This window comes from Camponotus vicinus, unplaced genomic scaffold, assembly GCF_025532165.1.
Source record: "Camponotus vicinus isolate PSW18456_S1 unplaced genomic scaffold, iyCamVici1.0 SCAF_3, whole genome shotgun sequence".
In the NCBI taxonomy this organism is placed as follows: domain Eukaryota; kingdom Metazoa; phylum Arthropoda; class Insecta; order Hymenoptera; family Formicidae; genus Camponotus; species Camponotus vicinus.
In genome coordinates, this window is record NW_028141967.1 from 25,118,410 (window position 1) to 25,143,796 (window position 25,387).

Consider the following 25,387-nt stretch of genomic DNA (forward strand, 5'->3'; position numbering starts at 1 on the left):
GGAGACGACGCAGAAGTATATTTATTTTGGTTTGGAAATTAGTCCGCAAGAGACCCGTGCGTGCATCGTTTGGCCGTGCGTTTCGCACCAATTTTGGCGATTGAATTTTCTAGTACTTGCTTATCGGAGATCAAGAACTGAAAAACATGACCCGTAAGTTGAGCCAAACTCTCGCTGTCGGACCATCTCTGTGTCGTGACGATTCGACGTGAAAAATAACGAAACGAGTTTGTAACTTTCGCGGCTGCCATTGTCATTAATGTTAATAACAGGCTCATCGGAAGGAAAAGAGAGAGATGAAACTATGAATCGCGACATTTGTCGTTTGCGCGAGCAAATTTCGACAAGTTTCGAACGACTCGAAACAAGAAAGGGAGTACATGTAATGACCGATGCGTTCCAGAAATTTCCTCAAAAACATTTGTTCTGTAGGATGTTTTGGAAAAAAAAACTGGTCAATATCTTTGGAGATGATAACGATAAGATTTTTTTTCAGCAATGTTTATTCAAATCTCGATAATTGAAAAAAAAAACGATTGAGAATTATCGACTTCAAAGTGGAAGAGGAAACGGAGCATTGAGCATAAAGATAATAATGATACTAATCTAATCGGAGTAGCTTTACTTTTTCGTACGTGATAATTTGTCTACTTTTCGAGCTTCACTTTTAACCTCGACGCACTCTACGACATATTGCGACAATTGACGTTTATTGCGAATACATAATAACGAAGGCGATCTATCTTGATATAGGGAGACATTTGACATACGATTTTGACACTACGCGACTCCGAATATACGAGTAAATATGGTGCAAGATCCGCTCCCATAGCTCACTACACTATTTTACTTGCCGCCATTTTGTCATAAGTAGCAATGCTTTTCATAAGAGATAAATAGAGATAAAAATTCAAATGTCAAATAATCACGAATGATTGAATTCGACGATCGCGTGAATCGATTGATTTCGTATGTTGTTGCAATTGCCTTTCAATAAATTTTGGAGTAATGTACGAGCGCGTTGCGCGTTTGCGCCACTATTTTACTAATTCGGCCGATGAAATGTCAACTTGCGTTGTATACGCATGCGCGTGCGCACAAACGGTGCCCTTTAGGCACCGCATTCGAATTGAATAGAGGACGAATAGAAATGAAAAATTTTAATCGACTTGAAGAGTAGAAAGTAAAAATATCTAGAAAATTAAATAAAAAATTAAAAATGTTAAATGTGATATTTTTTTAAAAAGATGTGTTTGATTATGTCGTAGGAGGAAATCAACGTGAATTAGCAAGAGCCAAGAACTTGAAAAAAACCGTAAAGAAGGCAGCAGCCGAACAAGACAGTAATAAAGGTCTTTCCTTGGAAGCACGTAAGGCACGGTAAATGTTCAGAGCGTAAACAAAAGAAATGCGTATTATTTATTGCATAATTTTTGAATATAATACTCGTGACATGATTTACATCTATACGTTTCTGTTTACAGTGACGCGGCACGAATGAGAGAGAAACAACAAAAGAAAGAACAAGAACAACCAGATAAGTCTAAGCAGGCGATGAGATAATTCAAAGGAGAAGGTGTATAAATTTTTACGATAAAAACGACTATTTCACGCATAATGGTTACGTTAAAAAGGTTCACAAGTATAAGAGACACAAAGATTGACTACCAAGAATGCAAAAAGGAATCGTCATGTTTTTCACGTTAGAGAATTTTTCCATTGTCGGCCGTATACAGCCATATCGGTTGTATGACATACCACAGGACCTAGCCTCGATTATCTTGTTATTTACATATTGCTCATAAAAACAGTTATATAGCCGTGTGTATAAAACTCGACGTTACCTACATCTAAATTCAGTCAAAGAAAATGCGCTTTTGACTGGTTTCTCTAGGTATAAGGATATTAATTAAATAATACATTTGTAGTACTAATTTCCCTAATCTGTAAATTCAAATTTTCGCACACTTATTTAATACGTTATCTAATTAAATGTGTAAGGAGCGAGCAACTACTAGACACATATATGCTTGCTATCGTTTCCTTTCGCTCGTAATAAACTGTTCAAAGTTTAACATGTATAATTCTTAAATTTTCCACCCTAAATAGATAAATGCAATTTTTTATGCTCGTTAAGATATATCATAATAACGATTAGTTATTAGACATTAAGAATACGAGTTAGTAAGAAAGGTGCAAAGACTGATAGAGATTGTACAATTATTTCCCACATTTTTATTGCACTTTCCCAAAAAAGAGTACACTTTCTTAACGTACTAATTTTAATCGCGAATTTTTTTCATAATTTCGCTTTAATTACAAATATTCATGATTATTAACATTGAGTCGAATGAGAGAATGATGTACGATGCGATTCGATAAACGTCATTGTAGATGGAAGACCGAATCTTAATCGCTAACAACTTGTGGGGAAAGAGGGTAAAAAGATAATATACGCTATACTAAATGACGAACATATTGTCTAGCCTCTAAAGACCGAAACCCTCATAAGAGTGTAGGATACTCAGCGCGAAGATGCCGAAATTCAATTCTTTCATTTCGGATAGTTAGATTAATTGTATATTCGGATTTACTAGCCTGTATTTTCACGTTTCTAACACATCTATAAGCGGGAACGTTTTGCTCGTGTTTTTTTTTTTCTTTTTATTTCATTTGGCTCTCCAAGTCCATAATATGCGAGGAATAACGTGATATATATTGAGCATTTATTTTTTTATTATAATGATACACTACTAATATCTGATAGTCTAATTGTGAAGAGAATTTACATGTGATATTGTTTTTAATATTACGTACGTGACATCGGGAATTCATACAACGTAAAAAATTGTCACTTGGAATGTATATCCGTGAATAATACATACTGTGTGTGTGCTTGGCTATATGGTTAAAAAAAATATATATGTATATATAAAATAGACTCGTGATTTTGCCGATTTTTCTTTTTATCCACACTTAATTTTACAATGTATTTATTTTTATTAATTCAGAGTAATGATTCTTTTTGTTACTAACATAAAATATATATATTATTAAAAAGTATACTCATTTACTTTTGTCAATTTCTCAATTATCGAATAAAACGAGTAAAACGTTCGATGTCTGTTTCTATTAGAAATTTATAATTAATTCCAATATAAAATTCAACTAACTTATTAAACTCGCCATCACACTTAAACCTTCGAGTTTCGATCAAGCCTTCGAATAGTGTCTCGAGCTCTCAATGATAATACAATTATTTAGAAATGGGCGGCAAAATGTTATTTCCCTCGTGAATCTCTGTTCATTAGTCTTTACAATTTACTTTTTTTCGTATACACATGTAATTATTTTAATAATATCGCAATCAATATGTTACGGTATAAATATATTTACTTATATCTATTTCGATGCAACGTTTCTCCTTGCATATGGAAAGATGTGACCGCAAAATGTGATATTTTCAGGATAGAAAATTAAAAAAAAAAAAGATTATATTTGAAATTGCAGAGAAATGTCGACTGAGCTTATCTACTGTGTGTGCATTACTACTTATCATTATAATACTATATTCGTAACAATAGCACCATATTTTGTATTGTTTATAGATAAATTATGTATTGCAAATTGAACAAACTCGTGTACATGTTGCATGTGTACAAGCGCGCGTATGTTTCCATGATCTTGAAAATTTATTAAAATTTATATCAATTTATAATTACTAAATATAATTATAATTACTGAATATAATATAAAAAACTTTGTGTCGAAAGAATGAAATACTACTTAAAAAAGATCACATCTGACAGTTTGTATGCATATAACTTGATCAAAATTTAAAATGCATTTGAGAAATTAATGTTTCCTTTTTTCAATATTTCCCAAAATTATTAACTATAATAGTAAAAAAGTTTTTAAAAAGTGAGTCTCTATGTATGTTTGAAAGTTTCTACGATATTTTTATTGCAGATCGTATCTCTGTATAACTGAAAATACATCATCACACAAAGTGCATTTCCTGCTTTTTACAAATTTCAAATATATATCTTACAGCAAGTAAATCCGACAGAATCGTTCGAAATTAACAAATAATTACATCACAATACTTGGGAAATTTATAGTGAAAGTCTTATATCGCATACGTGAATGTAGCAAAGTCGCTTACATGCCAATCTATCTATGCCATATATGCCTATAAACAATGTATTGTGTACTAATATTCAAAAGTGATGAGTCAGAAATAAGAGACGTGATATATATCTCTCTTTCGTTTTCCATCTAAATAGTGGTATATGTGGAATGTATATGTAAATATTTGTGACGAATCGAAACTTTAAAACGATCGTTTCTCTAGGACAATGTCCTTTGAAAACCAAACAAGAGAATACTATTCTGTTTCGCGTAATATTTACACGAATACCTTCTCGCAGCTTTACAATATCTTCGATAAAAAAAAGTAGACATTGCAAGCGAGATAACGTTATCTTTATCGGAACAAGCAAGGATGATGCTAGAAATAACCTATTTATAAATCTTGTACATTTTATTATCATTATTGTTTGGAAACCAAAGAGAGACAGATTGATCGATTCCTCATATTCTCGTTGAGATTGACCATTTTGAATTTTTTCAGACAAAGCGCAAAGGTGAAAACAAGCGAATGTAAAAGTTGATGAAAGAAATTCTTCAATAAAATTAATCAAATTACCTTTATTATGCAAATCATCATTTCCTCGACGAATATGTCGAAAGAAAAGATACGTTCTTCACTATACAGTGGTTTACGTATAAATCTTTCGAGAAAACGTCTGATGGGAAGAGCGAGGATAGCGAAGAAATTCTAAGAGCTCGTTCGCGTTTGCAGGCTGCGAGTCTAAAGATTCAAAGAGCATATCGTGCAGGTTTGGGCAACGCAATGCGAGTGTAAATGAGATGGATGCGACGGCAAGGGTGGCGGAGGTGGCGGCGGGGGCGGCGGCGGCGGCGGCGGTGGCGGCATGTAGAGCCAACCAGCGGCCGCTGGCCAGACCGCGGACGATGAGGACGTCGGAAGCAACGAATTGGTATTGCCTCCGGTACTGACGTGTGACGTCGGTCCACTCTCTACTCACATCACCTGAAACAAGGTCAAACGTGAAGAAACCAACTTTATGAAATTCGATTTTCTATGACTTTGCAACGTAATTATTACCTTTGATGAAATCAAGGACTTTAATCGCTGATACTTATCTCTCAAATCACGTTTCAAGCAACATTCTTTTTATCTTTTATCTCAACATATTTTACGTTATCATAAGAATAATTATTAGTTTCTACGCATTAGTACAATAATATCTACATTAATTTATATATCAATGAATAAATATAGCGTGACATTTGCACTTGTTCCATTACATGTTACGCTGTTTATGCGTTATGCAAAACTAACACATCGTCATAGCTCATATAAGATTTTTCACAAGAGATTTGTAACCTTTATGTCTTGAAATGAAAACTCTAATTTCAAAAAGAGGATCATTTAAAATATAGAAAATATTTAATGATATTTATCAAATGTAATAATACAAATATACAAAAAAATACAAAAATGCAATATACAAAAATGCTAGTTATATTTTAATACCAGAAAATTATGCAAAAATATATATAAATGTTTTACATGAAATTTTTGTTTCGCAAATTTAAATCATAACCAGAAAATGTAACGCGAAAAGCTCTTAATTTACATAAATAGTAAAACAGGAATACTGACAAAAAAAAACTTTCAACCTAATAATTTGGCCAACTACTCTCAAAGTATCCCGTAAAATATAACTAATTTAGTTTTGAGAAAATAATAAGCCAATAGCATTAAAATTTCAGCCAAGATATTGGCGATTCGAATTACGAAAGCTCTAGTTATACAGGGTTTGTCAAAAGTGTGGAAACCCCTAAATATCTCACAAACGGTGCATTTTAGAAAAAAATGTTTCAGGCAAAAGTTGTTTGGTTTCAAAGGGGCCATAAGATGGTACCATTGGTTTGACCTTGAAGAGTCATTTGAAGGTCACGTGAAGGTCACTTCAATTTTTTTAAATGGAACACCCTATATATTTTTGCACATTCTTGTAGCTTATCTCGAAAGCTTTCCAAAACACTATAATTAAGTACCTTTTCGTTAAGTACTTTTTGAGTTATGAGGCTTGAAATAATTTCTTAATTTTACATAAACCGTAAAATATCTTGTAAAATATTCATTTTTCGATTATCTTACCTTAATACTTTTACGTACAAAATAATGAGAGGAATCAATTGGTGTAAAGAAAACACATAGTTGTTTTGAAGAAAAAATATGTAATTTGCAATTAACAATTCCATATTTTTTCTTAAAAACAACTATGTGTTTTCTTTACACCAATTGATTCCTCTCATTATTTTGTACGTAAAAGTATTAAGGTAAGATAATCGAAAAATGAATATTTTACAAGATATTTTACGGTTTATGTAAAATTAAGAAATTATTTCAAGCCTCATAACTCAAAAAGTACTTAACGAAAAGGTACTTAATTATAGTGTTTTGGAAAGCTCTCGAGATAAGCTACAAGAATGTGCAAAAATATATAGGGTGTTCCATTTAAAAAAATTGAAGTGACCTTCACGTGACCTTCAAATGACTCTTCAAGGTCAAACCAATGGTACCATCTTATGGCCCCTTTGAAACCAAACAACTTTTGCCTGAAACATTTTTTTCTAAAATGCACCGTTTGTGAGATATTTAGGGGTTTCCACACTTTTGACAAACCCTGTATAATTAATTACAAACATTATACAGTTCGAGTATACGAATAAGAGAAAAAGAGCATTCAAACTGATAACTTTTATAGTTTAAACATTATTGAATGAACATAGCAGGATATAATATCGATATTTTAATACGTTTATAATATGATAAAAAAAAAATGAAAAAATTGATAAAATTCGGAATCATGCGCGTGATATAATAACGATAATCATACAATTATGAATTGCAGTATCATTCAGAATCCATTAATCCTCCGCAAAAAATCAAGTTTACTTAGTACCTGTAGTATCTGGCTCGCTTCAAAGGCCGTCCCCGGCAACAGTATAACCGGACTACTGACGTGTCCGCTCTCGACGCATATCATGTTGGGAAATTCGTCGTCGCCGAAATCCGGAATGTCGCGTGCCTTCTCCTGCCAGGGATTCCACACGACGGTATCGGGAAAATTGTACTTTTGCACGCGCATCTTTCTACCAGAAACGACGTTCGTGATGATATGCTCCGGCTGCGTGTTCTGGTAGATCCTGTCGGTCCATTCGCACACCGTGACAACATCGCGGCCTTCTTGAAAGATTTGGTTGTCCCTAGTCTGCGTGTGCGCGAAAATGAAATATTTTGAGGCAGCGTGAATTGTAATAATCGTTTCGATATACACCTCGACTAGATAAGTAACATCGATTTGAAATTAATGACAGATTTTTACGATAATTAAGAAAGGATTATTTCTTCATCGATGATATCGAGAAGGAATAATTAATGGTAAGCGGCTCTTTTCCGTGAGCTTTATAAACTTTCAGTAATAATTCTAGGAAGAACTTTTGATTAAATTTTAATTATCGGCTTAATTTGCAAAGAAATAAAAAGCAGAAAATCCCTGCTACCTTGTCGACGAACGTGCATCCGTGCAGCCCTGTGATTTGGCATCTCCTAACGTCGGGCACTTTGAAATAAGTGTGTAGGAGCAAATTAAAGCTGAACGTATCCTCTCTGCTAGGATTATAGACGCCGATATTGAAGTGCAACTCCTTCTCGCGCAATATTAGCCTGTACGTTAACCTGAATTGTGAATTCCACAGCGATCGCGTGAATTCGCTGTCCATTATCGAGAATATCGCTTCAATGTCCCCGCTGGGTAATCGTTCCGGTGATTTTTCCACATTCCAACGAATGATTCTAGCAAAGCCATGGGGCGGCCCAAACGTCCATGCTCCGAATTGTGCTGCGGAAATAACGTACATATCAGATCTGCCTCGGTATCGCTTGGTTTCTACATCTTTAATAGCTTTTCACATTTTAAAATTTTCCAAGATATCACAATAATTGGCGATATTCAAATTGGCCTTTTCTTTTCAATTAAAATTTGTTCCTTCAAAATTGTATCAATAATTTCCTTTGTCTTTTACTTTAAACTGTTGACAAAAATAATACCTCTGAGCGAAAGTAGTATACGTAACATTGCTTATACTTACGGAAAACGAATGGTATGCCGCCTCTAATAGCCTTCTTTCCATCGAATACAGCTTGCTTACTGAAATACAAAGAGTCGGTTATCGAAGAGGAAAAACATGTCATAGTTGCGCATCTTGGGTTATTCGATTGTAAATTTTATTAATTTTTCTTCTCGATATCGAACAAATTGTAATTTTGTATTTTTGCATATATTAAATTTCCGATATTTCATTATTCAACGAGGCGAATTTCCTATGGGAAATCGGCAAAAATATATTTTAAAAACCGTACGAGAATTTATTTGCTCACGCGCTTGTTTTTATACGTTCATCGTTGAAGCGTAGGTATTATCTATTATTTCCTCGCCGTAATAACAGAAAAAGAAAAAGAGGCTCTACGGTATTGTCGATAGCTCTGAAAAATATGCGAACGGATATCTTCTTCTTGTTGTTTATTCCTGGCGTTGTTATTGCAAACGTATGTCAGTATCGGATTAACGAAAACTGCACATGTATAAACGTTTGAGCCAACGAGTCACATCGGAGAAGAAAGCGAAAAGTAAATGATTGAGCGTTTAATCAGAAAACAAAAAAATTTATTTATAACGCAACTTTTATAAATCTCAATCGCTCTACGATATACATAAGATGCAAAGCGAAAAAGAATAGATATGCGTAAAATTTCTCTCTTCTTTTTGCATTTCATATTCTTGCGCGGTTCGGATTTTCGCACAAGAAGGCTCCATCAGCTCGTTTAACTAATTTACGAGAACTATGCGAAATTTTACGATCGCGTACAGCGCCGAATAGTCAGGACGAACGGGTTGCATCGGTGTATAAATAATCGTATGATGTTATTTCGTAAAACTTGACAGTAAAAATTAGAGAATGCAAAATTGCCCTTTTCGATTAATTTTATAGCGTGGCAATATTCTCGCAAAATTTAAAAAGACAAAATAATATTATTTGCGATATTTCAATTATTGCTCTTTGCTGAGTCAGAGATATACGAATGTATCAACTTTTATAATTCCTGCAGCTTTCCTGGGGCTGAGATTCGAGAAAAGGAAGATACAATACAGTCAGGTCGATAAATGGCTACACAGCTTGCAGGTTGTATTTCTCAATTGAGGAAAGGGTTCGGTTTTACAGTTGGTTGCGTTGTTTAAGTTGAAGATAAAAATGTGAATTTTCGACGACCGGTTGAATTGTTCTTTTGTAAAGGAAAAGAAAAGACCCGTCGAGCTTTTATTCCACATTGTTTTATTTTGCAACGATCTTTCCCTACATAAAGAAATTGCAACAAGTTGTCGTAACAATGTTCAATTTCTTAATTTGTAGACCGACAAAGAGAAGAAAGCCTCTATAAAATTTTCGTCTCATTGTATATGGAGTTGCCTGATGCAACTAACAATAAAAGGGAAGGGGAAAGATTCCTTTTTTTTTAGTAACGGATAGACTATTGGGATATTTTTCGTACAAATTTCTAATGATCTTAATAACTACAATATTCGTAATAATGGCAAGGTGTGTGTTTTTTTCGCCGCATTCTAACAATTTGAAGAAATAAAAAATTATCTTTTCTTCGATACATTATCAAGTACAACATATAACTTATTCACAAAGAAAAAAGGACATTCTTGTTTTAAAAATATATTTAGTTTTAACATGGAAATCTTGAAATGAGATTATATTGCGTTATTTAAAGAAAAATATAATTGCTTGAATAATTGCTTACTTGAATGAAGCCATTTTATATAGTTCAATCAAGAAAAATATATTCTTACGATTTAAGATTTAATTTTCTCGAATGGAAAAGAAACAATGTTAGATAGAAAATGACATTTTTAAATCAAAGATTCTAATTTTCTTAAAGTAGAATTAAATAATTATATATTCTTAAGATGACAATTACAATATTAAAATAAGACTATAATAAAATTTAAAATTATTAAATTCTTCTAAGATTATAAATTGTTGCGTATATACGAAACAATGAATGCGTTAGTTTAAGTATACAAGTTTTGATTTGACACTTATTTTTTTTCAGTGCATATATATAAATTTGTAATAAGTTTGGTTCTCTCTCTCTCTCTCTCTCTCTTTCATTCTCTTTGTTAAAATATATGGCCGATATAAATCGCTGGTTTCTAGGATCATCGGACAAGTTAGAAAACTCGTTGATCCCTTTCGTTAGCGCTAACTAAAACCGCTCGAAGCGGTGCTGATATCGTCGTGCTGCGAAAGCGAAAGACGGAGACATCGCGCTGCGCGAACGCGCGGAAGCAGAAGAAGCGAGAGCGAGACGGAGAAGTATAAAGCCGGAGGGCGGATGCAGGATGACCATTAGTCAAGCCTGTCAGGGGCCGCGGAGATGTTCTTAAGAAGAAGCTCGAGGATACACTCGGGATCCAAGGCTGCGAGAGAGGAGAAGGCGCAAGATCGAGACGTATCGGAGAGAAGTTGTGTAATCTTTCATTCGCGCGATCAAGACGCTCCCGAAAGTTAACGCAAGGTCGCAATATTCATAACTCGTCTAAATAAGGATTGTATCGAGCGAACAATACATTTGCATTTTTTTTTTACACACGAAGGCCCGCTAAATTATTAGCTAAATCACGACTGTTGGTCACGCGCAAAGTTATTAATATAAAAAGAAACTAATATGTAAAAGATGGTATCGAACTACGTTATAGTTATCGAGAATACGTCTGGTAAACAATCCGAGCTCGGTGAAACGCATACTCCCTCCGTCTTTTTGCCAACCTTAGGTTGGCAGCAGTCGGGAGTAAAAAGTAAAGTTTGCGGATATTTAAGTCGAAGATACTTTTATCATTTCGAGGCCCCTCTCTCGAGGCATCCGATTGTTCCAATATCGCCTTTCGGATAACGGCAGTTCAATTTTCGCTGCCGGATTCGATCCTGACAGCCGATGATGAAGTTAATGACCAAGTCTCTCGATTCCAGAGCAGACCTAGGATGCCGCTAATTCTCTTATAGCGGGACGAATGTAATCCATTTTCCCGGATACGTAAACCGCGAAGGAGGAGGAGATGGTAATCCCATCCGTTTGCACGATCCCGAGGCGAATGAAACACGCAAACGGAGATGGGGAGATGGACAGATAGATGGATCGCGACAACCCGAACGTCACGGCGAGAAGAGAAAGACATAGGGAAGCTGGGAGGACGAGAGAAGGGAGCGAAAACGGGAGAGTGTGAGAAAAAGGGAGAGAACTTATGCCGGAGAGCGGACAAAGAGGACAGAGGGAAGGATAGGGAATGTTATAGCGGCAGAGCGGGGGAGGGAGCGGCGGGGGAGAGGGGGGTGGGAGGAAGCGAGAGGGTAGAACGATGTACCACCACCAAGTACGACGACGCGGCGGTAGGAACGCGGCTGACGCCGAGCAAAAACGATCGGCGCTGTCTGCCATGCTTTTTGCGGGCATCACAGTTTCCAACCTCTCTCCTCCTGGTCGTTTCTAGCCTGGTCGTATCTCCCGTTGCCGCGCTCGCTACCCAACGGCACCCAATTCTCGACGCGGTTACGCCCGGCTTCCGCGGGATATCGTCGCGTTGCGTTGCGCCGAGTATACAGGGTTCCTGGTAATTGGCACGGTTGGCGCGATCGGGACGGGATGACAAAGAGAGATATTTGCAAAAAATTACTTTTTTTCCTCTGTCGAAAACAGCCGATAATCAGGGAGATTTTGACTGATATAATCTCGACAAGTTCGATCGACGCGCGGGAAAATTTATGCCCTCGTCTCGCGTGGATGAAAGCGCTAATTTTTACGGCAATGCGTATGTTGGCGACCGCGGTCTTAGATTCGCGCATCGCAAAATTGGCAGCGCGACGACACGAGAGGGCGAGGGGCCAGACACGGGGGTGGATGTAAGTTGAAACGAATTAACTTTCGCGACACGTAACATCGCGTCCGTTATGCGCATTTTTTACGAGCGCGACAATTTTCAATAGACTTTTTTTCGCCAGCTACGCGAAATTGCAGCGATCCTTCGACGACGAGAAGGTCGTCGATCTCGCGAATCCTAAAGGATCCCTTCGCGATCATTTCGATTCTTTGCACGCGCTCATTATCTGTAAGAAAAATACCGAGAGGATTCGCAAGATACGAATATCTTTCGCGTTGTACAGTAAACGACTCGGGAGATTTTGCGGCACGGGAAGAATATTAACGAGCGGACAAGTGAAAAATTGCTCTTCGGCTTTAATGAATCGTTGGCAAGTCGGAGATGTTAAACAGCGGTGAATCATTGAAAAAAAAAAATGAATCTCAGATGAGGCTCTTAAAATATTTGCAATTTTGACAAACGCCTGCTTATTCGTTAATTGGAATTTTTGGCAACACCAGAAGCATGGTGCTTTAAAAAATTGCAAGTACAATTTATTTTTCAGATTTTATCGTAACAAGTTACTCTTGATTTTTATCAAGCCATCATCGATCTCCGAGATCTCTCAAGTTTTTTTACCTACATCTCGATATTTAATTTTAAAGTTCCTCGACCTCTTTCTAAGAGATTAACGATACTATATAATATCGTATTTTTATTTCAAGTAAACAAAAGGTGCAAGTGCATATGATATGTAAATCGATTTTACATATCGTTCATTTGCCGGCGTTATTTAATAAGAATTATGGTTCGCGGATTTATATCGGAGGATCGTGACATTTTACGCAATTTTCTCTCACGCGTTTTCCGCGGTTCAGCGAAAACTAATTATCCGCACGATAGAAAGATACACGGAGAGTGTCATGAATCGACAGGATTATAAATAAGGTGTGACTGCGCGCTTTTACGACCGAAGACAATTACGCGATGCTGCGGCGCTTCTTGCGGCCGAGCTACTACTATATCTGGAAGCTTGCTGTATCTAGAACGAATTCGCTGGAATTATACGAGGATGGAAGAGACAGAAAGAGAGAGAAAGAACTCGCATCGTCGTCGCTTACAATGTTGTACGACCGTGTGATCGGAACTCATCGAGATCTCGATAAAATTACTTGTAAAATCATAGAGAGATATGTAACGAACGTGTAATTTTCTAAAAAGAAGAAAAAAGACGCAAATTGCATATTATCTTCCGTGTAATGGATCTTTGATCGATGCATGGGATAAAGTGCAACGCGAGTTTCATTTGCATTACATTACGTAGCATGCGCATTCGGATATTGCGTAAGCTTGACGATAAAAAATATCGCTATTCTTTAGAGATTCTTTTAAGAAGGCTATTAGTCCACGCATCCGATACAAAAAAGATTACGACTCTGAACCGGATGCATAAATTTTCTCGAATTATCAAGTGCCAATTAACTCTTTCGAGATATCCAGTCTTTTTCTCTTTTTTCCAGTATGGGACCTCCAATCGGCTCGAACCAACTTTGAAGCGTAGTCGTTAACAGCCGAAAGTTCCTTTGACGAGTTTCGCGGCACTCCATCTCGAGAAAGTAACTCGATGCCCTCGAGGGAAGACCCCCAGCCCCTTCCCTCCCCTCGCGGTCCTACGGTCGCAAAGATACGGCAAGATGTGAGAAGCGGATGCCGCGCATTATAAGTGCATTAATGTGCTGGCGCGGCTCGGCCATCTGCTACGGTCGCGATTTACGATCGGTCAGTGAAATTCTGACGAGACTTGGTCTCGGAGCCGTGGCCGAGGGTTATCGCGAAAAACTGGGCTCCTCCGAGGCTGGGAAGAGAGGACGGCGGGGGTCTTCCCGGAGCAATTCCGATCGCACGAAAAACGAACCCCGCAAACTGCATATTGTTTTCAGATCGCTCGATTCACCGCACAATCAGATCGGCACAAATTACATTCGACCGAAGAATGCATTATTCGCGTTTAATCAAATGCACAAACGGAAAACTTTAAGATAATCTAGGAATCTTGAGAAATTAAAGTTTATTAATTAAAGTTCATCATTTTTATTAGTAATTTTTAATGAGTTACCCCTTTGCCTGCGAGTACCTATATTTAATCGAAAAGTCGCGAGAGCTTGAAGACTGCCGAGTCAAGTGCAAGCGCAAATAAAATCGCGCAAGTGCAAGGTCGGGCCGTGTACTAAGAAAAGTAAAAGTCTTCGAATCCACGCGAACGCGGTCGATTCTATGAACGTAATAATGTCTTGCCCGGTGATTTGAACGACGAATCAAAAGACAACAAAAAAAAAATGAAATAAAAAGGCGAACGGACAACATATAATCTCGCGGCGTACTCATCTTCTCGTTAGCTGAGGCAGCGAGCGTTCGTGGCGGTGGTTTCTCGACATTGGTTAGCGATAATTTTCGATGATGCATAGAATTCTGCGGGCGGTTTCCTCCTCCAAATAAGCAGATGGAAACAAAATCATCGTAAATAAACCAGAGCGATTGGCCGTTTTTCTCATCAAACAATATCTTTCCATTCGTTCGCCACGTCAGCCAAATGGTATTCCTCGAGGCATTTCTTTGTCGTCAAAAGCGGCAAATTTCTTACAAAAGAGAGAGAGAAAGAGCGAGAAATTATATGTCAGAAATTAATTTTGTCGAGAATGAATGATCGCGCGGCTATTTAACTATGCACCAAGCTCGAATAAGGACACCCGGTACGTGTCGAAGTTATCCGCTTCGAGCTCCGCCAAAGCCAGCGGTTTTTGCGTTTTCCCCGGATCCCGGCAGGAGCAGCAGCACCAGCAACAGCAGCAGCAGCAGTAGCAGCAGCAGTAGCAGCAGCAGCAGTAACAGCAGGGCGAGGCTCCGCAGGGTTCACGAGCTTCTCTCTACCCGCAGTCAACCCCCGCGTCGCGCACACCCCGTGCTCGTCTACCACCACCAGTGAAACTTTGTTTAACTAAGGCCGGCAAGAAACGAACCTATTTATACTAGGTCAGACGCGTACGCGGGCGTTGCTGCTCTTGTCGGGGCTGAAAGTTGCTTCCACCACGTAGCGGTCCTGGGAATCTAACGGATGCTGATAAACGAGGAAATATATCCGGCAAAAAGAATGTCGTGTAATTTTCCGCCGTAAATTTCTCGATTACTTTGGCGCTAAAATTTCATATTTAAATCCGAAGCCTAAATCGGACAAGTAAACTCGATTAACGTCCTACGCTAATTTTCCCAAGAGAATTATCTTTTGATTTTTTGGCGCGCGATGACATTTCGCAAATTTTTCATCTTATTTGTCAACAGTTAACATTGATAAACATTGTTTAATTATGCTACATCCTTCTTTATGTTATTATGTTATTTTTCGTTCCCTCCAATTAAGGATATTAAATTATAAAGGATGAAAATAAAAATGAGATCCACGAAAAGCGAAATTGCAATTCATTGGACGTCGCGCTCGTAAATCCGAGGTGAATGACACAAATGCATACTTTGACTGGATAAAATGTAGCGAATTAAAAGAAATCTTGATAAAACAAGACTTGGTACTGACTCGAATAAGCCCATAGTGACGTTATCCAAAGTCGAGCACGACAATCGAGGATTGTCGCGTTTATTGCCGAGTAGCGATAACGAGCTGATTTGGCGGTTCCTCGTGAGTTGCACGCCGGTGCATAAGTCGCGCGAATAAATGAACGAGTGGGCCGTGGTTGAACGAATTCTTCGGTGGTGATGCCATCATTGCTGTCGACGGGATTTTAAATCTCGTCACATACGACCGGACATCTGAATTTCGCTCAATGACTACACAGAGAAAAATATAATTCTACCGCCAAGAAAAGCGATTAGTTTATTTTTCTTTTTTTAAGTAATAGTTTCCTTCAATAAAAAATATATTCTTGATAATAGTCTTCAAATATACTCATCACGAGTGTTGGAAAATCTCATTATCATATACTCGATAGAAGAATTTATCTTCTCTTCAAAAATATTGTAAAGTTGTATCAAAGAAAAATCAAACTTTACGCCAATTCTATGTAGTAAGTAAACCAAATTTTTATTTTAATTTAATATTCTTGATTAAAATATTGCACTTAGTAAAATCCAGAATATATTCAATTAAATTTAATGCTTGTGGTGAACTTGTGATATATTTGCGGATGTACAAACTTGCGATATACTTAAAATAAATAATATTTACTTGAATACATTTTTCTTTGTGCACTATTCGAACGTTTAAAAGAAATTGCCGCTAGTTTTCAATTTTCTCGTAAAATAATCGTGTAAATAAACTCTAGTCAATCCCGCGAGACTTCAGTTACCGTAGAAATATCGAAAAAAAAATCGATACCACTCATCGAATGAATAATGAATTTGACGCGAACGAAAGCTCGAACGCGACACGTCCGCATTTAGTTAACGCGAGATGCGAATTTTCGAATCTCGAGCGGTGAACGTGGATGGTGTATGTCGGATGAATCCCGCGCGAGGAAGATTTGAACGTAGTATTTCACTTCGTCCTGCAAAACACGCAATTATTTCACGGCTTAAGCCGCGCGTTCCGCCTTGAGCGAGTTCTTGCTCGCGTCTGCTCGCGCTCGAGCTTTTTCGTCGTGGAGTTTGTTGGCTCGCGCGCGCTTCGCGTTCTCATTCGCTCGGGATAACGTGCAATTAGCAAAAAAGCCTCGCTCTCTTTGCATTAGACGCGACTGTGTCATTCGCGGCGAGGGAAGAGAATGGTGTTGCAGTCGTTCGTTCGCGAGAAAGAAAAGTTACGTTATTTTCCGCCAAACTCTCGCGCAAAATCATACGAGCGATATGAAAACCTTGAATTGTATTTAGGTGTAAAAATCTCATTGTCAGTCGTATAACGCAACTGCGTCCACTATTAATGGTTGCACGTGATTACGTTGCAATAAGATCTAGTTCCATAAGTTATAACATGACACTGATATAAATTAAACGTAATATAATGTACGATGTATATTAAGAGAGTCGGTTGATGGCAACGTATGTGATTTTGAAATGGGACTGTAAGGATATAAAAAATATTATTACATTTCGTATTTTTATTTTATAACGTATTATTATTCGTTCGCGTGATAATGGAATAAACGAAGCGACAGATTAATGGAATTCAAGATTTATATTCAAGATCTTTGCAATGCAAAATTCTCGAGATAAAAAATTTGCATTATCAAGAATCTATGTGAATCTACGCGAATATATGTGCAGAGTTTATAAGAACTGGAAATTTATAGATGCAAGAATGATAAAATAATATGATAAAATATTAATATGGAAATATAGAATTTGTAAAACGGACGATATCTCTCCACGATACCGAGAATTGATAAAATAAAGTAATTCGATGAATACCGTCAAGTGGATGCATTTGCAAAATTAAGAATCTATATAGAAGAAATGCTTCGCAAAGTTGCTTTATCGGATCAGAAGATAACGTGGAAAAAGGACCTTATTTGTAGAGCAAAGAACTACTCGGAGAACTGCCGGATACTCGAAGCAACAATTGAAAAGAAAAGGTCCAAGTAGATCTTTCACTCGTTTTCGTATGTTTGTTGAAAGGATGAACTCGATATCGAAGCGAGGCGATTTGTATTTGGATTACTGTTGAAGGGAATCTTCCTCGTGAGATCAAATGTCTTCGAGATGTATGTACATTACGATTGAATCAAAATACGAGAACTGAATTGTAAATGAAAGATCAAATATGGCAAAATTAATTTTAATTGTCAAAATACGTCTCTCTTTCCGTCTTTCTCCATTTCTCGCGTTAAAAGCATCTCCGAAATTTGTGCATTTTCTGGAATTTAGTATCGGTTCCCTTTTCGCACATTTTTAACACACATCTCTCGTTGCATTTTCGAAGACGAAACGATTCGACGAGCCTCCGCGGAATCAGCGCGGATTCCGTGCGCGCGGAGCGAAAAACAGGGAGGTCGCTCGCTCGTACTTCTTTCCACCCGGTATAAGGTAACCGATGGATTATACAGCCTGGTCCGTAGACTAATGATCCCGCTGGCTGCGGTTTTTGTCGACATTCTACAGCATTCCCATTCGACTGGATTCCGCTCCGGAGCCACCGCGCGCATTATTTTCCCTCCGTCGCGGAGCGCTTACGGATTCAAGATCGGCTGCGGTATCTCGAGCGCATCGGGGAGCACCTTTCGCTTCTCGAGCCGCGAGTTCGGACAATCGCGTCGCGTCCTGCTGCTTCGATCTCGCACCGAAGCTGTCGGCTCGTAAAGTTTAGCATTCGTACACTTAATATAATTATAATTTAATAATAAATATATTTTTCGTAAATTTTTAGTAAATTTATTTAATTGTGTTAAAAAGCGATAAAAGTATAAAATCTTTTAATTGTAAGATAAATTATAAACTATACATTATATTAAAAAAATATATATATGTAAAATAACCCTCGCTCCCCCGGGTACATTTTGACGTTGGTGAAAGGGTTTAGTACCTGTAAGGTTTATCCCGAAGGGGAAACAAAGTATCCGATGCTTTTATATCTTTATCACGAGTCGCGAGAAACTTATGTAGAGAGCGAATTTAATATAACGCAACATTAGTGTGTCGCAAATAATTAGTCGCGTCTGTGATATTTCAATATTGCTCCGAGTGGTTCCGATTAAATCGGTTAAAATTTCAATCGATTGTCCGATAAGAATAGAAGGTGGAGTCATCTTCATTTAGTTAGATTCCATCTCTTATCTCATATGATCATAAGATGTCGGTTTTGTCATGTCTTTAGTTCAAATATCAAACATTGTGGTCTGCATCTTAAAGAAATATGTTTCAGATTAATGAGCTGGCTAGTTTGCAAAACGATACATCACCTTGTGATTGCATAAAATATGTAAAATACGAATCGTAAAGATCGCGCGATTTGTATTTTGCACAATAATTCTATAACATAGAGAAAATAATCGAGATACAAGTGTCGATTTAATCTCTCATCTCGATTGTGGCCAATAGTCGAGTTGGACGTGCTTTTAAAAAAAAAAAAAAGTTTCACGCGCGATTAATAGTTTTCGGTACACAAGAGTAAAATAATCGCTTCCCGAACGATGATTATCGCGCGCATTAAGACACGATCGCTGTGGCTGATGGTTCGCGCGCGGAATATTTGTCACTCGGTTGTCATTCGCCGCGGTTTCGTTCCGTTTCGACGTATTTTCTCGTGCACAAATCCATGTTCCGAACTGATGGCAAAAAGTCGAGACGACGGCTGGCGCGGTGTCATTAGTGTTCTCTTTCTCCCCGAACCTCTCTCTCTCTTCTTTATACGCGGCCATTCTTTCCATCGTTTATCGTGCTTTTTCCGTATCTGTCTTCATCGCAGTTTCATCCCCATGAGATTTTCACGTAACAACGCGCAAAATATACTTGATTTGTTTGTCTTCTCCGTAGTTTGACGCAAATTAGCATAATGAGATTATTCTTGTTTGCGGTGGATTAGGTAGCTTGCCCGGAGAATACCTCTTCAATAGCCTTTTTACCGATTTGGATGCTTTCGGATACATCGTTTTGTATTCAAAATTCGAGAAACAGGACCTATCCAGACAGAAGCAATCGCGCACGAGAATTTAAGAAGAAAAAACTGACGTGTATGTAAAGTAACGCATAGAATCGCAATGTTTTCAGAGTCGAAGAAGGAGAGAATTTCCCGAGTGCCTTTACATTATCGCTATGGAAACGGACCATCTCGCCCAGCTGCCCAGCACGGATCACGATCTCCAACGACAAAGATGTATGCGGTGTCAAATGCACGCGGAACATTTCTAACGTGCCACGGTATCCTCTGACATTCTTTTTCTCTGGCTCGTTTATGCTAATGTTTTCAACGGAAAATCGTAACATTCCAACGATATCTCGAATTGGAACTAGATTAATTCGACAGATACAAATTCTATAATCGAAATATAACCTATCTACTTAATGAATCTATTTAATTGAATTATCGAATAAAAAAAGGATGACGGGGCGATATCGGGCTCTACGTTTATATGCGTTGGAACGCGTTCCGTTATCGCGACCTCGCGTATTCATGGCGCGTTTGAAGGATTTCTCATCGGAGCGTGAGATTCTCTCTCTCTCTCTCTCTCTTTCCGATTATCTCTTTCTTAGCTTACCAAATTGTCTTCTCGTCGCATACACGGTGCGTAGATCGCGTCACGCGACCGAAACGAACTCTCTTTCCTACGGGTCGGACGAAACCTCTAATCCAAAAGTCGAGCTGAAATTTCATGGTCGGGTCCTGCCGGCAACCATTAACGACGTTTTCCTTCCACATTCTCTTCTACCGCTCATTTTCTCTCTCTTGCTCCTTCTCTCGCGAGAATGCGCGCGGAGCATGTGTGTACGTGGCGTCTTTAGGTGTGGTGAGGATAGACGAGGGACTCTTAATCATCGTCCCATCCCTTCGCCAAGATGAATCGTGCATTTGTATACCCGCACCCCTTTCGCTCTTCCTTTCGGTCTTTGCTCGTCTCTGTCTCGCGTCTCCCGATTCGCTCTAGCCATTTGTCTCCGTCGTACGCCTTTCTCTCTTTCCCCGCTCCCTTTTAGGATCGGGGGTGACTGCCGCGGCTCTTTGTCTATTTCCGAACGAACCGAAAAACAGTTAGGTCGCTCCGGAGTCTTGGTATCGGAAAGGGTTGCGTATTATACCTATAATTCCTGGCGTAATCACGTAGCAAACGTACCTTTCCTTAGTTACCTTTATTTAGTCCGTATTTTGCGGCGACTCTTTCACTCGTGAAGGTTGTAAAATCTCGCTTCAAGATCTACCTAGACCTGTACTTTCCACCGAACGAACAATTGAGCTATAAATTTTCAAATTTATTTCTTTTACGACTCTATCATACGTCACAGCTTCATCTTTGCCCGTCATTTCCGTCGTGAACCGTATCAATGATTTTATCGCGCTGATGAAATTCCAGCTGCGGTTCGTCGCTCGCGCCCCATCTCGCTCCCTCGAGTCTTCGTTTCCGTTTTTGGACCCCGAACGTGAACGCAGATGTTCGACGAGGGCACGTCCACGTCCGCGGACGGGGATAAGAACCGGAGAACCAAGATCGACACGCTGCACGTGGTCCTCTCGTATTACCGTACAACCAAGTCAAGTTTGGAACGACCGATTCAATTCCTTTACGCGATGATTAACGCGAGATAACGCGTCGGTTATTTACGTCAATTAGTCTAATTATTTAATATTCCTCTCTTAATTACACTTTGAAACCCGTTTCTCGCCGTGAATATTTAATGGCAACAAATAATCTCAGTTTTGAAATCTTGTTAAAGAAAGTTTGCTATTCTTTCTCCTTTTATCAATCTCACTATTATTAATGTAATTGAAATCACTATTTTCTTTACAAATTAAAGTATGTACTGTATCGCGGAGCGCCATCAGTATCGCGACCGGACATACCGATGTAACTTTTATTACGGCCATTTCGAGGGAAATTGGAGTAAATTGCAAGCGTGTTTGCCGAGCGTCTTGCACCGTGTGTATACTTCTCGTCGTCACCGTTAAAATTCCTCGACGTCCTTCCGAGATAACGTCGTTTCGAACCATGACTCGCGACAATATATTCGTGGACAAATTTTCAATAAATAATACAGAAGTTATATAATATCGCATTTTCCTCTTTAAATAAAATTACGATCGACGTCGAAGAGAATATCGCGCGAGTATATTTTGCGGGACAATTTGAAAGAGAGTATCTTGGACGACGTCGAGGGACGTGTTAAAAGTCGATTTTTCATCAGCGCGATAGAGAGCTCCGCGGATCTCTTTATTACAAAACCTAGTCTCGACAGCGGCTTTACAGTCGGAAGGACCGATGACTGGCAAGCGACGACGAGGGGCCCTGAACCCCGTGTATAAGGTATGTACTGGTCCAGAGAGCGCCCTTGCCTTCGCTCCGTCAGTTTTTTCATCGTCTGCTCTCGGGCTGCTGCCGCTTTTAAAGCGATCGTCACGGGCACCGCGCTTTTACGCGGTTCTTTCTCGGCAGGTGTGCGCGCGCGCGCGCGCCTCCTCCCGTGCTCCTTCCTTCTCGCGCTGTTACGCGTTACCCCGTCGCCAAGAACTCGCTCGATCCCAAGAAGATTATAAAAATATTATGCAAACGCGTAATATCAAAGCACACGGGATGACATTTTTCTCGGAATAATGATAATATGATAAGTTGGCTGCACAAAGTGCGCAACGTAATCCGAAAATCACCAGAGGGCCTAGCGAGAAAAACGATTACGTTTATACGCTAAAACGTCTAGAGGAAAAAGCACATCGCTCGTAATGCAAAGCATTAAATCCGATGTTCATCCAAAATGGATCGTTGCGACTAACGATCGAAAACGCGAGATAACGCGAGCTCGAAAAAAAGCTGGATCGCCAAGATTAACATACACATTTCAAGATGAAAACTTACATTCTACTTTCGTAAATGTATATACGCATGTATCTTTTAACAAAATTGTTAAACGTACAATTAAATTTGACATAAAAGAAAGCTCGTTGAGAGAGCAATAATGGAGTAAATCCGGTTTGCCTTCCGTCTGATTGGAATCGCGTTTCGATATATTTCGCGGCGAGAACCTTGAACCGGTCACGTACAGCGGTAAAAGTTTTTTTTCGAGTCGCAAGCGAGATGGATTTTGACACTGATCTACATCCGTAAAAATTATAATCCGTTATTTACTCGATTCTTAGCGACCATTTATACAACTGCAAAGGAGAATTTAAATTAAAGTCCACATACATATATCCCGCAAACGATGCTTTAATTGTATGTATTCTATAGTAATTTCTTTTTTTTCGAATCAATTCGAAGCAATTTGTTGGGCAATCTGTGTGCAGGTTAAGCATGCGAGGAGACTTTGTTCTCATCCGGAAAGTGTCTAAGAGAGTGATTCGCGGCTGATGTTGCATATACGGATCATTTTGCACCTCGAAGATAAATTGACGATACGAATCAACCTATTTTAGTGGCGATTTTTTTTATCAAATTCATACTCTTTAATATGTTTCAAACAGAAATCGGATAATTCTCTCGCTTTGTCTATTATAAAATTTTTCATTGTTATACCTTTATACACAAGACATTTTCGAAATCAAAGTGACAAAAGTAAATTACACGTTAAAGAACATCTCGCGTTGAGATGTTATTACGTATATGCGAATTAAATATATTTTTTAAATTCGAGAATATCGCCAACATATGCATCTTAATATATTAAAAATATAATACATTTCATTTTCTAAATAAAATGTTTAAATCCAAAGTTTCGCCGCTTTTATTTTGCTTCTGTTTACCATCTTATCTACGGATAAGATTGCTTATGTAATGCTCTTTCAATGATACAGTAATGCACGCAATCAAGCTGAATGCATTCTATCTCATCTAAAATGCGTAACCTCGCGCGTAACCTTACAACATGCGTCAACGTTTACTTTGCATCTTACGACTTGTACAGCGCGATTCATAAAAGATTTGCATCATTTTAAAAAACTCGATTTAGCAAATCTTTGCGCGCACGCAAAGACAACGTTTGTGTGAAAATACATTAAATTTAAAAAAATATATATGTATATCATATAACATGTGTCGGATGCCGAATATTTATAGAGCGCATTGCGAATTTATTTTGAACCTCTGCGAATGATTACAAAGTTTATCGACAACCGCCGCAGGACTTTAATTAAATTAGCATATCGGATATTAATCGTTTTTAAAAACTGTTTCTTTTCAAAGCATTTGCAATTATCAGTTTTTGTCGCATATAATATAATAAAATAATCGCGACTAAAAAACATGCAAACGCGTTCAATTAAATTATATAAAAACAAGGCGAGAAAATCGTCTTCCCTCTCGCTTATTTTCGAATCGCGTCGCTTCTCGAATGAAAACCGATCGCGCAGGCAATCAGGTTCGCGAGAACCTGGCCGGCTTTGCCTGTCAAACCGCAGTGACGCGATCAAGAGATACGTGCATAATAGACTTACCTAACGAACAGCTGTTCCTGATTATTCACCCGCCAGGACACCACGGTGGCTCCTGCAAAATGGAAAATCATGAATCAGAATTTCGATCGCGTGACGATGACACGTGAAGAAGGGTAGCATCCCGCGCACCGCACCTCCCCGCGCCGTTTCGCCGAAGCAAACGGGCCGCTCGAGGGGAGCGAAGGGAGCGAAGGGAGAGATGCTCACTCACACACAACACGCGCGTAAAGCCGTAACGTAACCGTAACGTAAGGTTTCGTTTCGGAGGACCTTTTTCCGCTCGTCGCGTCGCGACCGAAAACCTCGGACGCGCGAACCGACGAGCTCGGAGACGCGCGCGTCCGCGTTAGCGGCAGCTTTCATTCATCTCGCCGCGATTCTCGGCCACGTTTCTCCCTCGATAGATCGACGGAGGCAGATTCGCGAGATGCGCGCGCGCACGCATACCCCCGCATCCGTATCGTACCCACGCACGCACACATACACGCGCACACACACCGTGTAAATTGATGGTGCAGGTGGTGTTGTTGCCCCTGTCGAGCACGACAACGCTAGTAGCCGCTGCCATGTTTGAGTCGTGAATGCGCCGCCGGCCGGCCGCTCGACACGGCCAACCTTTGTCCGACGCCCTCGAGCCTCGAGCTCGTCCCCACCCGCGCCCGCGTGTCCCGGCCCCCGGCGTCGTCGCGTCGTCGCGCGAGCGCGCGCGGCGGCCGAGCTAACCGAGTCGAATGACGGAACGACGATCGATCAACGGTAGCCGCGAACGTGTACCAACGACCGAATCACGCGACACAAGGGACAGACATTGCTCGGACATTTGCGATCTTTAGGAGAAAAATCCCGTCTAGATGAAGCGGCGGTTACTTTGTGCGCAGCAACGTTGATACTAATGTACGACTGCGCTTGACTCGGTCGGTAATTTAAATTCCGTCTTTTTCTCATTAGATAAATACAATTTCTACTTTATCTACGAATAATGTACGTAGGTTTCTCACTTGTTCATCGTCCAAAACGGATGTTTTGACTGATAAATAGCGTCCCCTATTAATTGGAAAAAATTGCATCAGCGTGTGGCTGAAATATTCCGATTTCTCTAATTATTTCTTGTATCGCAAGCCTTTTAAACATGACAATAATTATGTAAAAATCGAAAAAATGCAATCTATGCGATTATCAATTTTACATTACTCACAAGTTTATCCATAACTCGATATTTATGATAACTCTTGTC

The 25,387-nt window shown here is 39.0% G+C and overlaps 2 protein-coding genes across 3 annotated transcripts; one reads left to right on the forward strand and one right to left on the reverse strand.

Moving 5' to 3' along the window:
- On the forward strand, nt 1-4,713 carry LOC145969244 (putative SERF-like protein). 2 transcript variants are annotated; one of them, XR_014437988.1, is made up of 4 exons: nt 1-153; nt 1,269-1,380; nt 1,485-1,894; nt 4,634-4,713. XR_014437988.1 is itself a non-coding variant. In XM_083095204.1 (3 exons), exons 1-3 carry the CDS (start codon nt 147-149, stop codon nt 1,561-1,563), a joined length of 198 nt encoding a protein of 65 aa, XP_082951330.1. In that variant the 5' UTR covers nt 1-146; the 3' UTR covers nt 1,564-2,075. The 2 variants fall into 2 exon arrangements, 1 of the variants encoding a protein (XP_082951330.1); XM_083095204.1 differs by lacking the exon at nt 4,634-4,713 and having other exon boundaries at nt 1,485-2,075.
- LOC145969243 (uncharacterized) lies at nt 2,221-25,026 on the reverse strand. Its single transcript, XM_083095203.1, has 6 exons — nt 24,652-25,026; nt 24,154-24,205; nt 8,251-8,309; nt 7,663-8,000; nt 7,062-7,370; nt 2,221-5,116 (listed from the first exon to the last, which is right to left on the reverse strand). Exons 1-6 carry the CDS (start codon nt 24,719-24,721, stop codon nt 5,108-5,110), a joined length of 837 nt encoding a protein of 278 aa, XP_082951329.1. The 5' UTR covers nt 24,722-25,026; the 3' UTR covers nt 2,221-5,107.
- Between the last annotated feature and the right edge of the window lie 361 nt (nt 25,027-25,387).